Source organism: Osmerus eperlanus, chromosome 13 (genome assembly GCF_963692335.1).
Source record: "Osmerus eperlanus chromosome 13, fOsmEpe2.1, whole genome shotgun sequence".
NCBI classification, from domain to species: domain Eukaryota; kingdom Metazoa; phylum Chordata; class Actinopteri; order Osmeriformes; family Osmeridae; genus Osmerus; species Osmerus eperlanus.
In genome coordinates, this window is record NC_085030.1 from 9,571,313 (window position 1) to 9,589,066 (window position 17,754).

Here is a 17,754-nt window from a genome sequence, read left to right on the forward strand (position 1 = left end):
GAGGAGATTTATTTTTGTGGTTGATCACCTTTGGAGATGTATTTGATGTGGGAGGCAGGTTATTTGTGCCCCAGATCTTAAAGCTGAACTAAGTCACATTTTAGGTCATGGCACTTCCTTGCTAACGCACAGGTTAGACAACAATGCAGGGGTTGTCTGTCTGTCAACATATTTCTGTCCTCTCAGTTTCGCTAACTCTGTGGTTCAGGTTTGAGGTGTTGGAGAGGGAGGTGAAATTATCCCTGTGTGAGAAAGTCAAAGAAGCAGCCTTTTCCTTTCACACTTGTCTTGAACAAACTACACATATAACTGGGTAAAGTAGGATCTTGTGGCAGGAGTGGGCTTTTAACACCAAGTCATTTTCCACCAAACACAATCCTATAAAAGACCCTTACTGTAAACCGGTGTTAAATCCTGTCTGTGTGTGCTATTCTTGTCACTAATCGACAATATTTGGTAGAATTTACAGTGTCAAACTGCAACATTTGATTAAATGATTTGACACCTTTGCAAACATATATTTTTCTTTTTACTTCACACCATCAACCATAATAAATACAATCATTGAACCTTCCTTACTATATAAAAATATAAAAAATCTGGTGCAGCGAGTCATGGTATCACTCATCTAACAAGAATAAATTACAGTTCAAAGAAATAGTCGTTTCACCGAGGGATGGCTAATCAATGCATCCATCAGTGCATCAAAGAATCTAGTCCTAATTGATCTGCTTTGATCCATGTGGAGATCCATCTAGCAGGTCCTGTCTTAGTCCCATTTAAAAAACAAATGAGCTGTGGACTGTGTCCATCCAGACTGTCGATCAATCAGACAAACCTCTGGTCTGTTAGACAGAAGTCCCAGTCCATTCTCTCAGTGAATGTGCACAATGTAACGAGAACGAATGCAGATGGCGTCCATCTAGAGGAGCATCCTACAGTTTATATAATCCAAAGATCGTGGCGTCCTCTTCATAGTCCACCAGGTTAGGATCCTCTACCCACACACCGAGCTGGTCTCCCTTATTCAGACTCACCACCTCGGCCTGCGAGGCTGTGCACACCCCCGGCCTGGTCACCAGGCTGCAGTAGGCCTTCATCAGGGTCTTCTCTGTTTTCTTGTCTCCGTTCTCCCATACTTTCACAAAGTTGGCCAGCACACTCTTAGGTCCATAACTGGAGAAGGTGACACGGGAAAACACAAAGTAGTCTCCAGACTGCTTCAATATCAGTCTGTCCTTGTCAAAGTTATTCTGGACGTTATTCTTCTTAGAGTGTGCAGTGTCCCACAGCAGATATTTGGCTGTTGGAAATAATGAATGGAGACTTTTGATAAGAATTGAGTGTCAAGACTACCCTGACATGAATTATAAGATGTATGGTGATTAGAAAGGTCTCTTACATGTTGAGGTGTCAGTGGCTTTTATGGCATTCATGCGTGCCATGGTGCCATAATAGGAGCTTTTCCCAGAGAGAGACTCCACTGACAGAAGGAAAACAAAATACATCAGATATTTCCTATAACATAAAGCTAAGGATGAAGAAAAACATGCAAAAAATAGGTAAGAATGTGACATACCTTTTCCTTGACCTGCGGAATCCTTAGAAGGAGAAACGGAAAGAGTAAGCATTACCATCAACAGCTAAGAAGCAGAGACGTTTATTTGTTTGGTTTTGATCCCCAAAATACTTGAGATCTCCACTCACCTTTGTCACGCTATTGTACTCATTCAATATCTGTCTGCAGCCTGGCTGTGACTGGACGTTCTGCTTACACTCCTGTACTAGTCTCTGCAGGTTCTGATCATCCTGGTACATAAGCTTGATTGTGTCCTGCCACTGATCCCAAAAGAACACATTTATGTAAGCTGTTTTGCTATGACACATATGGCACTAACTTCAGATATGACTGCTTGTGAATAAGGACATACTTTTCAGGAAGTTAAGACTTTTCTAAGAAACTATCTCCAACAGTGTCAAATAAACATGTGAAATGTGTTCTTTTTACTGAGGCACTCGGAAGCACATGGTTATAATATTGATTCCCCTCTAGACTTTCTTCTTTGAAGCTGAGAATTTTTCAAATTAAAGACGTCTACTGTTTCAACAGATTCACAAAATATGCAATATTTCACAATACTTCTAGAAATGTGTCTGATTTCCTAGTGTTTTATCTTAAGACTCAGGCAACTCATGAATTCTTTGAAAAACATTACACATTGCATTTGCACTAAACAATTAAATGAAATCTTTCTTCATATGATGGATATGCTGTACCATAAAAACAAGTATAAAAACAAGTATTTGTTCATTTTTCTCTTAACATTATCCTGTTAATAGTTTTATTATATATAATAATAATTTCCACAGTTATTACACAATTCCAATAAGTTACTGTTGCTGCACAAAAACTACATGATATTGGCGCACAATATTATAAAACATCACTAAATATCAAAGATGATATTATTCATTCTCTATTAAGGGAATACAAACTGACATCGGTTGGGAAGATCTAAGTTCTTACCTGGTTTCCAGAATGGTATAGGTAGACAAATCCACCAAAGGACAGGATCAAGTGCAGCACAACTATCCCAATCACAAACCTGAAAACTGGCTTGCTGGGCCCTGATTTCAGGCTCAGGACTGGGGCCAGGATTGGGACCGGGGCTGAGGCTATCTGATGTCTACCTAGCCGCGGGGGGACTGGGGGTGGAGGTAGGGAGGTCTGGTAGGTGTTGATCATGGTGGAGACAGATGGAGGTACCCAGAGTTAAGACCTAGCAGGCTTGGCATCCCATGTACTTGTGAATAACTACTCGCATCAGCAAACCTGTACAACTTCCGGAAAGCTGTTGAATATGTAAGCTCGAGAGACACTGTGGGTGTGTACGTGTGCGTGGTGATGGTGCAAATGAGGTTCCAATTTTTTTTTTGCAGTATAAATTATTTTAGTATATCTTTTGATGAACAGAGAATGAGAGATTTCCTGTTAGGGTGTGAAATGTTCACAGTTTACTAGTTTGAGCTGCAGAAATGCAGAAATACTGTGGCATCCATCTGTCTTAAATCATCTTTCACCTTTTAAGATGAATGAGCATCAAATAAACCACACATGGTACAATTTACATTTCACAGGAAACTGAACAAGAAGCTTAAAATAAACACTGACATTTCTCCTGTAAAAAGTAGACACTAAAATACAGATCTGCTTTGAGAAAGCAACCTCTGAACTAAATTGAAACGGCAACTAATAAATAAAAAAACTAGGGGCCTTCTGGAAAATCACCAGTTAAATTTCAAATGGCTACATTTTCAAAGTGGCATTTCAAGGCTGTGACTTCTTTCACCACAGGGACTTGGACCGCTGCAACTTGTGATGCGTTACCCTAATTTCTCTCTGGCAGGTTGGTGTTTCCATGATGATATTTATTCAATTTAGAGTTCAATGATTGCAAGGTTGCAGAATTAACCATCCCCCTGCCCCACATTAGGTGAGACACACAAAATATGGTTTGCATGATTCTGTGATGTGGTAAAAACCAGCCACAGCAGTGTACATGAAAATGGAGCCACCACGTTCTATATCGATATAAGAGTTATTTGGAAGATATACGATACAAATCTTCACACTAAATTAAGTGACTCAGTACTGTAAATGTGACCTGCGTCATACAGACAGCACTAATGACCAATCAGGCAGTAGCTGAATTAATCTGCTTGAGTGTTTTTACACCAGTTATCCAGGTAATACTTATGCCATTTATGCTAATGCTGAATTTATAATTGAATTATAATGACAATGTTGTCTGCATGGCTCAACAGCATATATTAGGCCTAGTTAGAAAACCATTTTGGGAGAAAAAGACACATTTCAAAAATGAAATGACAAATAGTCATAAACAAAAGTATATATTTTAGTTACTTTTGACTCCTAGATTTGTACACCATCTCTTTGCAAGGGAGATGCAATGGGGTTAGGAAGACTGTAGGAGTGTTCAGGGTCACTGACTGCTAGTGTCATGGCACGTATACTCCAATTGGATCAATATAAATACAATTTGTATAGATCCCTTCATGAGAAGGGATGAGGAATATGTTAACACACATTCACAGTACACTTTCTCAGTAATAAAAGGAATAATTGTGATGTGAATCAGAGAACAGGAAAGACAAAGGGAAGTACAAGATTTTCAGCAAATGGAAAGTTGTCATTTTCCATTATTCAATTTAGGCAGGTTCCATAAAATCTGAACACTTTGAATTTTAATTGGATTCCAAAAATGTATATTAGTACTGGCAGAAGAAATGGCACAAGGTTTTGTTTTTGCTGTCAGCCTGTTACCAACAAACAATTATGAAAACCAATCCCTTATGATATAAATCCCTTCTACTGTGATAAGCATAGTACATCAACAAGCAACATTTCTGTCACCATTTTTTTAACATGCGGTCTGACAACATTGCTCAACAGATTTACAACTCCAAAGGCAATACATGGGTAGCAAACTATAGAAGCAGATTTGATTGGCTATCAGTTTCATGGCTAATGGCTTCCTCTAGTGGTAAAACTGCGAATCTAGTGGAAAAGGGTAAGAGCCTGGCTTATCAATGACAATATGAAAACAGGAACAAAAATAGCTAAGGTTTGCACATGAGATGTATTGTATATTAGCCCAATATAAAACTGGATGCAACATTTTTACATATATCAAAGACTCCAACCTAAGTCTAAGCCAGTATTTAATACAATTACACCCAGCAAGCCACTTACACTGGCCAGCAAAGACACGTCAAGATAAAAAAAGAGCATAAACAAGATGGCACTAACAGAACCCTCAGTCGGTTACAATGCTGTATCAAAAGGCTACCAGCTGGGGTGGACTGGTGTCTGACATTAAAAGGTTTAGACTGACATTGTCTTCAACAAAACTAAAAATGGCACATTAGGACCCTGGGATGTCTGGTTAAGAAGGGCTGACAGAAGGCCATTAGGGGGTAGTCAAGCACCCATCTAGTCTCAATCTGCAAATGAGTCTCACAATACTCTGTGCCACTTGAGGTAGCGCTTCCCCAAGGGCAGGAGAAACTCTCAGGGGTTGTAGTGGACCACCAAGGACAGGGTGCGGTGCTCTCTCCTAAGGGGATACGGGGGCTTCCTGGGGCTCCTGAGGCTGTGGGCACGCGGGGAGCCTTGTGACGGGTGCTTGTGGGTCAGGGATGAGCGTGAGAAAGGGGTCAGGGGGGTGGGGTGCTCCTCCTTGCTGCTCTGTTGGGTGTTGAAGCCGCTGACAGGCTTCGGCTCTCCGCTGCATCTTATAAATGCCAAGAAGCATCTGTAGAACTGACAGAGACATCAGAGTCACTAAAAGAAAACCTAAATTAAAATATTTGATTGAAAAGAAAGAAATGCACTGATGAGGGTATTATCTCCTCGGACAGTGATTCTGGATCAGGGGTTGGATTGCTTAGACCCTCCTGGCAAGTCAGAAGGAGTGTCCATGGCAGACATTCTAAGATGTCCATGGCTGCAGGAGAGATGGCATAGCCCAGGAGGCTCCTTGTGATGCCTGTCTGTGACTTTTTTGGCAATTTATCAAATAATAGGTCTACCTGTATTTCAAGGTTAAAAAAAACCATATACAGTAGGTCTAAAATAACTTACACATAACAGTGCTATTGTGAAGAAAAAAGAAACATTTGAACTCCGGGCCTAGATGTGTCAACCCTCTAGCGGCCCCTGTCACCTGGTTGTTGAAGAGCACGTAGATGATGGGGTTGATGACGGTACTGGTCTTGGCCAGGATGGCAGGAACCACGCTGGCCACAGGGGTGACCAGGTCCGACCTGCCGAAGGTAGCCAGCAGGGCCATGATGCCGTAGGGCATCCAGCACAGCAGGTAGCCAGACACCATGGACAGAACCATCAGCAGGATGTGCTGCTCACGTCGCTGGGCCGACGGCAGGTTGATCCTCGTTACCTGGACAGACAGGAGGACGAGATGGGACAGAGTGAGGTAAGTGATAGATCCTTACTGAAGCCTGGTTGAACCATAGACCAACCCAACCACTTGCAGACCAGCGTCTGGAAACCTCACTTTACTTTCTCTTAAATAAATCCCCTGTTTAGAATGTTACAGGTAAGGATTTAGCAGAAGCAAATAAACACCACCTAATCGGAGAGTCTGTTGCTCCAGTCAAGACATTGTATGTCTGGTGATACTGTAATTTGTATTCATTTAGCGTCTGCTCATCAAGCCTGTGATTAAGCCACTGATTATTAGCTGAACTCCAAATAAATAATTAATATGCCTCTGCTATAGTTGCAGAGACATAAATAGAAGTGGACAGATGGGACTGAGACGACATGTCCAAATGCTTCTTCTGACCCAGTGCTACCTCCCCTGTCACTTAACCATGTGGTCCACATGTGGACCGCTCAGCGTCAGAGTTCAAAGTGGCCCACATCCGTCAGAGTGCCAGTGTCTACAAGTTGTTTCTGCCGGAGTCCCACTTCCTCGTTGTTGATTTCACACCTTGTGAGTAACCTATCACCCGAGCTCCACCCAAACGTCCATCCAGGAGCTATGGTTGGTGAGTGTGCAAGCTCAGAGAGACTAGCCAATCAGGGATCCTTAAGGGGTTTCTATCCCACTCCATGACTCTGCCCTGATGTCATATCCTTACGCAGTCAACCTCTTCCATGCTCAATTGGCATTTCCAGTGTAACAGGTGGTGCAACACCTTTTCTAACCTGGTACATACGGGTGGATTTTTCTAGCTATTCAACATCCGCTCCTTCACCATAATAGGTTGATACTAACTGGAATCACTGATGTTTGTACCCTGTATTCTGGTCCAGTAGAGGCCACCAAGCAGGCTCTTCAGAACAATGTCTCTCCACAACATTCCCTGGAACTGAATCAGATGAATCCTATCAGTAACTACCACCATGCAGCTTGATAAGGCAAATTACAGGTGATGGTGCTGAACCAAAATAAAAAAAAATACCCATTGAAGTGTAGTGAAGGTTATTTAAAAGTTCTTGATTTTCATTCACATTTCAAATTCACATTTCAATGGCTCGGGCCATTTCTGCATGTCTTTCCCTCTATCCCATACATTTCCTGCCCTTCTTTAAAAGGCCATTCCTATCATGGTGGATTTTAGAAGAGGTAGACTACGCATTAGGGCTCAGCAACAATGTGCAACCTCTGCGCGACGGCTGGTTCCATGTTCAATTATGGCATCATTTTAATGCCAGCTGTGTGGGACCATGCAAGAAGCTTCCCTGACAAAAACCTGACTAGAATGACAAGACGGGAACCCAGGAAGAATGGAAATACAGACATGTTCCATGCTGATTCACATCATTTACAGTCATCTTTCTGAAGAGCACAGAACAGCAGGTTCTGTCTCCAAGAAAAGCCTGAGAGAGAATTGGGAGGAGATGGAGAAGACATGAGGGAGTAGGGTAGGAATCGGGGGGTGAAAAAAGACTGGAGGAGGGTCACTGGAGCGATAATCAGGTAATCAGATCTGCAGAGCCGCTAGCCAGGGCTGAGCAGGATTTCCGCTTTGCAAGAAATGAGCATCTTACATAACGGTTGTCACCAATAGTAACGGCATGCTTCCGTTGTCTAAAAATAAAATGGCGTATTCACGTCACAGTGGCAAAGATGCGAACCAAGCGGCCTGGACACCAATTGGAAGACCTTAATTACATATTCCTTGTGTGAGCGCCAGGTTTATATAACCACCTCGGAGAGTGACTCACTGAACCTTAAAGGGGTTTGTGACCCCTGCCCAGACTCCCCTAAGAAGCCGCCTCCATTACATGAAGGGGTAAATATAGAAATGCAGCTACAATGGATGGCTCTAACTGAAATAGGGAATGAAAACTTGGCAACAACTGTTAATTGGACCCTGACCACAATCTCTCACTTTCTATCTGCTACCGGTGGCCATTGTAGGGAAACTGAGCCATCTCATGGGGAGGGGGTTGGTGTAGGGGGTGGAACTTTGAAGACAACATGAACATGATTTGTACTATGCTTCCTGTTAGTGTCACACAATTTCCTGCTGTGATGCGTTTCTCAATATAGACCGCCTTTTAGAAGTTCTGCCATGTTCAAGGCTCTGTGTGATCTACAGAAGTCTATGGTTTGAGTTTGGCCAAATCATGTTATGCACAAACAGCAACTCTTCGTAAATATTCCATTGATACCCGTTTGGAATCCTACTGTGTGTAAATCATAAACCACTTAAAAGGACAAAACATCAATCTTTTATTCACCAATATTTGACCACTCTTTAGCCCGGTAGGTTGAACGGTAGCTCACATCTGTGTTATTGTGGAAAGCCATGGAAAGTGATGCTTATACTGAAGCATACACATTTGATCACTGGTTGTAACTCTCTTCAGATTACGGTTTCTGCTAAATGGACTTTGTTATTCAACACGAGGCTTCCATGAGCCCCAGCACTAACACCTATACTTCTGTATCAGTCTTGTCTGAACAAGGTGGGGCTAGGGTGTTCACGGGCCAGGCCAGACAGGTGACTCACCCCCCGGATGGCCACCAGGATGCGGCTGTAGGAGTAGACCATGAGCAGGAGTGGCAACAGGAGGCAGAAGATGAAGAGGCACACCACGTAGGAGACACTGGCTGGCGAGCGCTGGTGCCACTCTACCGAGCAGGACGTACCGGCGCCCTCCAGGCCATAGCTGCTCCAGCCCAGGAACGGCGGCACGGTCCACAGCAGGGAATAGAGCCAGGAGCCGGCCACACACAGCCAGGCCTTGCGGAAGTCGGACTGATCGGCCTTGGTGCAGCGCAGCACGGTGGCGTAGCGCTCGTACGACAACATGGCAAGCGACACCAGGGACACGATGCCTCGGAGAATGGATGGATGGAAAGAGAGAAATGGAATGAGGTTGGGGGTGGGGGAGGTTGCGAGAGATAGTGGAAAACTAAGAATCGCTTAGAAAAGGTAAACCACACAGGATATATTGTGCTTATGATGCTCAAGATGAACAAACATGAACCTAACCAATATATGCAGTCGAGATATGAAGTCTTTGCAATGTGAATGGGGGTTTAAGTGCCACTCAAGACCGTATATGAATATTTCTATACATCTGGAATCCGAATCATTTACTGACATATTTTAAGGTTTGAGACCACCCCCCGAGGAGGCCATCAAACCCAATTTAGAGATTCAACCATGACTGAGCCTCCATGTCCCTACAGGCAATAGATGGCGCTGGATAATGATTGATGGGAATCAATCTGGATTAGACTTGGTGTGCTCCCAAAAGCCTATTTTAAAGTGATTGTGGGTATACCGGGTCTGTGCTGTGTTAATGGGGAGGAGGGAGGTCACAACAGCAACAGATCTCACAGGAGCTCAGAAGAAATATTGACAGTATATTCCAGGACCTCCTCAGTGATGCAATTAGTAGGGCTTGGAGAGCGAACAGAGCACAGGACTTTTAGAGACAGAGACAATGAGAAATACTTATAAGAAATGCTTACAGTGAATAATTGCAAGACACCACTGCATATTAATGTCGGATTGTGTGTGTGTGTGTGTGTATATAAAGAGTTGTACTATTTGTCTATACTTTTCCTATCTCAGCAAGGCAAAGTATGACTCATCATTTGACTGACAGTGTGCTGTCACCAGATGTTGACAATTCTGCCAATGAAACAAGCGTAGGAAAAGGTTTCCCATGTAAAGTTTCCCTTAATTTAAGTGATTGCTTCAACACTACCTTATGAAGGGCGTGTGCCATCATTTTAAAAGGATGCTGGAGTTATAAATGAATGACAGCCATTCCCTTGTGTCATTGACAACACAAGATGGCACTAATTGTTTAGGACTCCAGGGTACCCCTTCAACCTCAAGCCAACCCTTTAGCCCTGTGTGTGTAGCCTGTGGGTGTGTGTGTATGTGTGTGCGTGAGTGTGGCTCTTTGGGAAGGATTCAAAGACGAAATGCCAATTTGTTTCAGCTTATTCGTATATTCCTATTGGGCTAATTAGGTTACTGTTAAAATATTGCAAGATCCAAATGTCACAGCACAAGAATATCATGTACAACCTTACACAACCACCAAGCTAATAACATTTTTCTAGAGCTTCTAATTCACGCTATTGGTTGAGAAATGTATCGTTTTCGTGATGAACGGATCCCGTGACAAATCGGATCCCTATTTTTGTGAAAATAGTATTCTCAATGTCTCAATGCAATCGACCTTGTAGGCCTGTCTTAATCTCTGGCATTCCCAACGGAATGCCAGAGATTATCATAGGAAAACTATAGACTGATGCGCCTAGGTTTTGTATGCGTCCGCTGAATGGGTGAATTAAAGGCTGCGGGACTTTTGCTTTTACAGGATTTACGCTGCTAATGGATTCCACGTGCAAAGATATTTGTTATAAAGTATCGTTTAAGACATAGAAATGCGACTAAAGCAATGCAACAATTAGGCTACATGTAAAAAACTAAAAACATTCTACGCCAGCTGAATAACCCAAATGTTTGCTCTTGCAATTATCTGATGCTTTTGCTGAAAATGAATAGGCTTGGTAGGATAACATAACTTTTCATACCTGTACACTTACAGTTAGTACATTTATTTAACCTACTTTCAAAGAATTTAAAATGGCCGGGTTTCCCAGATTCGTTAAGAAGCAGCTTCTTAACCCTTGTGTTATCTTCGGGTCGTTCTGACCCATCAGTCATTGTGACCCACCGTCGTATTGCGACAACTTTACCGCATACAAAAACAAAGTGAAGCATTTTCTTTTAACCGTTGGGCTGTCTCAGACCCCCCACATTGCGAAGGTTAAAAGAAAATTATTTTTATTTGTTTTTGTATTGGGTAAAATTGGGTAAACACAACGATGGTTCGTTATGAACCTTTGGGTCATGTGACCCGAAGGCAGCACGAGGGTTAACGAATCTGGGAAACCCTGCCAATATCGTTTTACTTTGTCTGCTACTTGCAAGTTTTCACTTACCGAAAAGCGAATTGGCGAAGCCATACCATTTGCAGCCGTAGGGTCCAATAAGCCATCTCCCTCTAAGACTCGCAGCGAAACTAAACGGAGTGCCGAAAATACAGACGAGAATGTCGCTAAAGTTGATGTTCAACAAGATTAGGTTTATAGGCGTCCATAGCGACCGAAACTTTGCAAAGATAATCATGACTAGAAAATTGTTAACTATTCCAAAGACTAAAATGAGACCAAGGCATATTGCCACCACCGTGTGGCCAGTCCTACTTAGACCAGAGGTGTCCTGGGGCACCAAGTTGTCCTGTACGCTGGCATTGTTGCTTAGGTTGGGGAGGAAGTTGTCGATGGTGCTGAAATTCAAACCTACTATATGGGCAACCATATCAGCCTCAGCGCACGCAGAGAGGACTGGGAATATGAGGAGCAGACGCGCTTAGTCTATCAAACTCGTGCACAGCACAGTTTCGTCAACGGTTGCGCGGTAAAGCATGCTAGTTTTCATTTAGGCCTATTCCTCCCTAAAATAATAGAATAGGGATTTCGCATGGCTCTGGCATTTATGTATGCAGTGTAACGCGAACGTTACTAATTAACCTGTCATCTTTACAGGTCACAAGCAGCTCCCAGTAGTATGTTCCAGAATCACTTGTTAATCACTGGGTTCCGATGACTCGATTATTCTGTAATCACACGCGTTTTAGGGTTAAGTACAACTCAGTACAAGTTGCGTTTGGTAGCTCAGCACATTATCACCTAAACACAGTTTCTTTAGCCTTTTCTTGAATCAAATCAAATGTCCCCAAGCACATGCAAACAAATAGATATCCTACAGGTTTGTGGCCCCAATTCCTGGCTAGGGTATGGATTTATTATTGGTAACCCAAATTATCACAATGCCACATTGTCATACAGCATAAACTTTCATGGTACTTATTATGTTTAGCAAAATGAGTGTAAAAGTGTGTCACCGACTGAAAGCGTTACACCATTCAGCATTTTCCTTTATTCACAATAAACCCCATACTTACAGCAAGTTTAGCTAACAGACAGAGATCTAGTCACACATAATATGCTGTGGCAGCTTTCTATGAGTAAACTTCTCTCATATCTTCAAATGGTATTTCAACATCACAAGAAACTACACAAAAGTCCAACAATATCCTACTTTGGCTTTTCTCTCATCTATGGCTGAATGTGCAATACCAAACATAAACATTTTTCAGGTGCTCATATTCATGACAGATTACTTTTAAAACCACTATGACGCTGCGATCAATAGTGTCGCTGTGTAGTGTCAATAGTGCCCCCCTGTTGTTTTTCCCTGCCCTATTGTTTTCACCTGTGTCTCCTTCAGTGGTTTCAGTCTCATTAGTTTCATTGTGTCCACCTGTGTCTTGTTTGGTTCTGTGTATTTAGGTTCCTGTTTTGTGTCCAGTCTTTGACTTGTCATTACCCCTGTTACCGTACCTTGTCTGTTCCTGTTTCGAGTAATAAACCCTTTTTGTTGACGCCATGTTTGCTGACTCTCCTGCATTTGGGTCCTACCCCCACCACTCACCCTGACAGTTGCCATATCATCAAGGAACTGGATGGACTTTCTCTTTCTGCTCATTGTCAATCAGCATCACTGGCCCTTTAAGGGTCATTGGTCCGTAGCCCTTGAAGTGGTCAGATCAGACTGATCTTGATTGATTCCAGGGAGAAAGTTACTTAAGACCTGGTTTAGTGGCTTGTCCACCTCATTTTCCTGAAACAAATGTACATGGTCCATCGTGGTTCCTTATTCTGGAGTTCCACTGGGGTGTTGGGTGTTGCAACACTGAGCCTGCTCAATATTTTACAAATAAATCTGTGGGTGTCAGGGTTCCTGCTTGTCTAAATGAAGTCCCTGTGAATGACTCTTCTTCATGTGCAGGAGTAGTACAGTTGCTTTTGATTGTCACCTGATTTTAGCCAGTTCTTGATGTTGAGTGATTAAGGTTTTCGGTCAGTCCACAGAAAGTCAGAGATAGAGAATTCATAAGCCTCTCATCCACTTTTGGCTGTCATGGTTTTCTCTGTTGTCTGTGCCAGCTTGGACCAAAGTCACAATTGTACATGTGCTACTTCTATAATGGTCCATTGGAGTGCTGTAGGGCCGTCTGGTGACACTTCTTGCATGAAGTAGGGACATGCAGTAGCTCTTACAAACCCTGCTCTTATTTGGTGTAGCATAACCAAGAATTGAGTATGTGGCTGATCAATACCACAATATTGGCTTAACCTGATTCAAAGGTCAGAAACAGAAAGAGGTACATTTTTAGACGGCAGCCAGAAGGAAATCCATAACTTTGGCCAAATGCCACCGCAAGCTCACCATATCTATGGTGAGCTTCTGTATGCGAGTGTGAAAACTAAAGGCACCTTGGTATTAAAAGATCTGGAGGTGATGATTGAATGTATTCAAGAAAACAACCCCATTGTATTAGGTTGCTGACTTGTAGTCTATGGTCCTACATTTGAGGTGTCTGTTAGATAACGTAATTAAGGTGAATTATTATATTTTTTCTTCCGTTTTTTATACAGCTTTGTGACACTGAAATAACACATTATCATCGGAATTAGAAAAGTGACAACGGAATCTGAGGACCATTATGTTGTAAAATCATATGCAGGGTGCTTATTGTTGCACACTGACACAGTGACACCTCTGTACCTCAGATGCACCATTCAGCAACCAGCGTAGAAACACAGAGATAAACAGGAGAAATAGCAAGCCCTCCAAAATGATTGCCTGTGTCCTTAATGACAAAGGCAGACAGTAGAGCTCCATTCGCACAACATAAATGTCAAAAAAATAAGAAAGAAATGGAATTGACCTTCAGTTTGTTATCCTATCTTTTTAAAATATAAAGGATCCATAACAATTAGCTAGAAATATTATATTATGATAATAGTAATTGCTGGATTGCTTTTTCTTTTTTTTTACAAAGTTTGCTCCGATGCTTGTGAGACTGATAATGAGACTATTAAATTAGCAGTTAACCGGAGTACTAAATCTAACTGTTCAGCAAGTGCCACCAAATTGCACAAGAGTATGCATTCACTTTGCACAGTTGACTTTTATGGAGATGAACGCATGGGGGCTAGTAGGAAATTGTCCCCCTTTTTTTATTTGGACCAGTGTGGTTGCAGTAACATATGGGAGGGTGCTAATATTAGTGTCAAGCCATCAATAATTGACAAGCAGGCATAGCTGCTCCTCCCATCTGGACTGTAGCATAGGATTCCCAGGCTAAATAACAAGGGTTGCCTGGAGGGCAATCAGACACTACTAACCAAGCCTTTATTTTCTAGCATGTGTTTTGGGCTAACTCATCATTGAAAGTGATGCACTTGTGAGACCATAACTAAGGCAAAGATAGCAAGTACTGTACAAAATCAACAGTCATATTGTTGACAACCTTTTTCTCCTGAATGGGCCTTCACTACTAAATGGAGAGGATCTTAAAAGAGGAAACCATGTAAAAACTTGCATGTTTACACAAAATGCATGTAAAGCTCATTTAAGTTAGATATTGCACTGTTCTTGACAAGAAGGCTGCCTCTGAGTCTTGGTATTTTTTGTATTCTATAACTAATCTCACTACTTTCTGAAAAAGCTTATGCGTAACAAAAAAGCACTAATACTGTTGATATAAGTTTTTAATGACATTGACTAGGATTTACAAAACTGTTAGTTTATTTCATCTTAAAAAAAACTATTTATATAAATCACTTTGGATTAAGGTGTCTGCCGAAAAACCTCACTGTTTAGTGTGTGAAGACAATGGGGAAGGAGATATGAATAGAGATAGGATATTCTCAAAAATACTGGTGAGAGGTACGCCTAATTGGGAGAGCCCTGTCTTCTAAACCTTACTGCTAGCATAGTGGATGCTGAAATTGGACACTTTCTGTCAGTGACACTTTGAAGTGTATTCAATATATTCCTTCTATCCCCTTTACCTCTCTCTTTGTCCTCTCCATGTGTCAGTGCTACAGCAGTGTCACAATTCAATAATGGACTACCAATAACTTTTTACTGCTTCTCTTTTATGTCACTGAGCAGGAAAATGGGAAAGTGATGGTGTAAATGCATTTCACTTTGTTCTCAGCCATAAGGTGGCAGCACACACAGTTACACATACATTTGAGTGGATCTTTGACACATTAGCTTAAAATACATTTAGTTTTTTTTAATCTAGGGAAGATTGTGCTACAGGATAGATATTTTCAATCTGTATTAGTTATTGTACACAAGGTAACCTATCCAGAGACATGAATCTTATATGAAACATCATATAAGAATATTCACACTAATAATAGTGAAACTTCCATAAGAACATTCCAATTTTTAAATGATACCCACCAGACAAGTAAAGAAAGAAAGAACACTGCCAACATTTTCACAAAATAGTCTGAAAAATCTAGGATATTAAATGTTCTACTATAAATTAACACTTGTTTTTGTTTTGTTTAAAAAATAAAATGTATGTATAGTGCCACAATAATAAACAGTAAAAAACAATATTCTCTACCTTCTGACCAAAATGTGTTAATTACTAAGCAGTATGTAGGCCTTCCATGCTGATTAACCTTGTGTTTGACAGTGATTTAAGAACTGGTTTGCAAACAGGTTTGCCAAAGAATGTTCCATGTCTGAGAGGCAGTTCCAGTGGTGGCATTTTAAGGTACTGAGGTCAGAGATGACAAGAGAGAACAACCAGCATTTTTCCATGTTTAGAGGCAGGAGCAGCCTGTTTAGCAGGAATCTGTCTGACAGCCATAAGAGACAGACAACAATATTGCACTGCATGTACATCCTCATGATGGTCTGTTTCCCTGCACCACCACTCTCCCTTCAATACCAGTAAAGGTCTCTCTTCTCCAGGCCTAAAAAAAGAAAATACATGTTTAATTTCAGATCAGAAAGCTACTGCAAATTCAACTGAACACAGGCTAAGATAATCTATCAAACCATATACGAGTGTGTGTGTTCTGTATTTTGTGTGTGTCTGTTTATACGTTTGTGTGCATACATACATATGTGTTTAGGCGTGTGTGGGGGCCGTACCTGGGTCCAGGTTCCCAGTTGGATCCATGGGGTCTCTAAAGCCTGGGTGAGTCCAGCTGGGAAGAACACTGGGCTTGGAGCCTGAGGCCATATTCAGACTCTCTGTTCGGTCACTGTGGAGGAGGTTGAGCAGGGAGTTGTTGTATTGTTGCCCTGTCATGCCTAAACCTTGGGACAAAGCATGGGTGTAGGTCATGGGAGGGAGCCCCAGGCCTCCCAAGGGCCAGGGACCAGCGGCATCGTCTGGGGGGCTGAGAGCTATGGGGAGGCCAGGGATAGCCTGCTTGGAGGTGCTTAGCTGAAGCCGACCAGACATGGGGGTATAATGGACCTCTGACCAGGCCTGTTTAGAAGCTCCCCATTGACAGGAATTGGATTCAGGCTCTGAAATAGATGTCATGAAAACCCTAATTTAATTAAGAGACAATGTGTGTGTGTAAACTGTAAAATGTGTACTGTGTGTCAAATATGTGCTTGGAGACTATAAGAGTGCAGACTTTCATTGGCTGCATTATTGCTGTGCTATTCAGAACACTAAAGCTGAACTAAACTCACCTGGTTTGATAGACTTGCGGTTCTTTTTGCTCTTCCTGACAGATTCTTTGGTCTTGCATGCTTTGCTGAGAGCTCGAGTAAAGTGTTCGTCCACCATGCTGCCTATGTCACCATGGAAGTAGGTGAAGAGGACACTTTGCGAGTGCTCTTCTGTTTTCACAGCTATGGGGCTAGCAGAATTCCCCGCCATCCCAGATCTGACCTGTCTATTTGATTGAAGAAGGAAACAATTGATAGCTATCAACCCTATAAGACTGTAAGGCACAGAAAAACAACAGTCCGTATCTTGCAGACATTTCTAAGTTGTGTTGGGTTAAGTTATGTGTGTCTCTGTGGTAGGTATCTTGCTATATCCAATTAATGACTGATGAAGGTTGCTGCCACTGAACTTCTGTCAGTCCACTTGTAAGCCTATTCACTAGTCATTTGTACACAATTATAAAAATTTAAAAAAGAACTGAAGAATAAAAAGAACTTTGAAGAAAAAAAAAAGAAGAAAAAAAGATGCCTATCTTGGTAGGCTACGTGCAATGTATTTATTTGGGTGGAAACGAAGTCTGTCACAATTCTTACCTAAGGTGAGTTGTGTGTCCAATATGGCTTAGGAAGATGTGTTGCTCAGAAGCCGCTTGTTTTCCTACTATTGCCCAAAACTGTTGCCATCTCCAAGATTGCGATAAGGGTACTTTCGTTTTTAAATCGAAATGTGCACGCTGATAACGATATATTAGGAATGGATGGACATACGTCTACGCCAAGAGCCCCACTACATTCATGTTCGCTGTGCTACATGGTTTCTGTTGTCGCAACTTAATGAAGACTCGCAGGGGTGTGATACTTCATGAACTCAAGAGGATATGAACAGAATGTCATCAAACAAGTTTCTCCACAGCCAAACAGCACATGAAAACATTCTTCAAAAGCCGCGCTGTTAGAAACAGTCTAGAAGACCTAGGCTACACTTGAATTTTCATGTTAAATTGATAAATTGTTAGTCAAATTTGATCGAAAAATGCGAAACAAGTTATTCTACTCCCAGAAAGCCAGTAGTAACATAATTGAAAATGAAAATACTTT

At 41.8% G+C, this 17,754-nt stretch overlaps 3 protein-coding genes across 4 annotated transcripts; all 3 read right to left on the reverse strand.

The window, feature by feature from the left end:
- Positions 1–522: 522 nt before the first annotated feature.
- On the reverse strand, positions 523–2,794 carry cd40lg (CD40 ligand). Its single transcript, XM_062476478.1, has 5 exons — positions 2,528–2,794; positions 1,708–1,839; positions 1,580–1,601; positions 1,403–1,483; positions 523–1,303 (listed from the first exon to the last, which is right to left on the reverse strand). Exons 1-5 carry the CDS (start codon positions 2,744–2,746, stop codon positions 936–938), a joined length of 822 nt encoding a protein of 273 aa, XP_062332462.1. The 5' UTR covers positions 2,747–2,794; the 3' UTR covers positions 523–935.
- A 1,143-nt stretch (positions 2,795–3,937) lies between these two features.
- On the reverse strand, positions 3,938–11,409 carry tmtops3a (teleost multiple tissue opsin 3a). Of its 2 annotated transcripts, none has more exons than XM_062477002.1 (4): positions 11,031–11,409; positions 8,569–8,897; positions 5,748–5,981; positions 3,938–5,336 (listed from the first exon to the last, which is right to left on the reverse strand). In XM_062477002.1, the coding sequence occupies exons 1-4, from the start codon at positions 11,407–11,409 to the stop codon at positions 5,139–5,141; spliced, it is 1,140 nt and encodes a 379-aa protein (XP_062332986.1). In that variant the 3' UTR covers positions 3,938–5,138. The 2 variants fall into 2 exon arrangements, with proteins under 2 accessions (XP_062332986.1, XP_062332985.1); XM_062477001.1 differs by having other exon boundaries at positions 3,938–5,344.
- Positions 11,410–14,696: 3,287 nt separating this feature from the next.
- Positions 14,697–17,491, reverse strand: vgll1 (vestigial like family member 1). The gene is made up of 4 exons (XM_062476997.1): positions 17,251–17,491; positions 16,678–16,883; positions 16,123–16,506; positions 14,697–15,941 (listed from the first exon to the last, which is right to left on the reverse strand). The coding sequence occupies exons 2-4, from the start codon at positions 16,865–16,867 to the stop codon at positions 15,910–15,912; spliced, it is 606 nt and encodes a 201-aa protein (XP_062332981.1). The 5' UTR covers positions 16,868–16,883; positions 17,251–17,491; the 3' UTR covers positions 14,697–15,909.
- Positions 17,492–17,754: the final 263 nt, after the last annotated feature.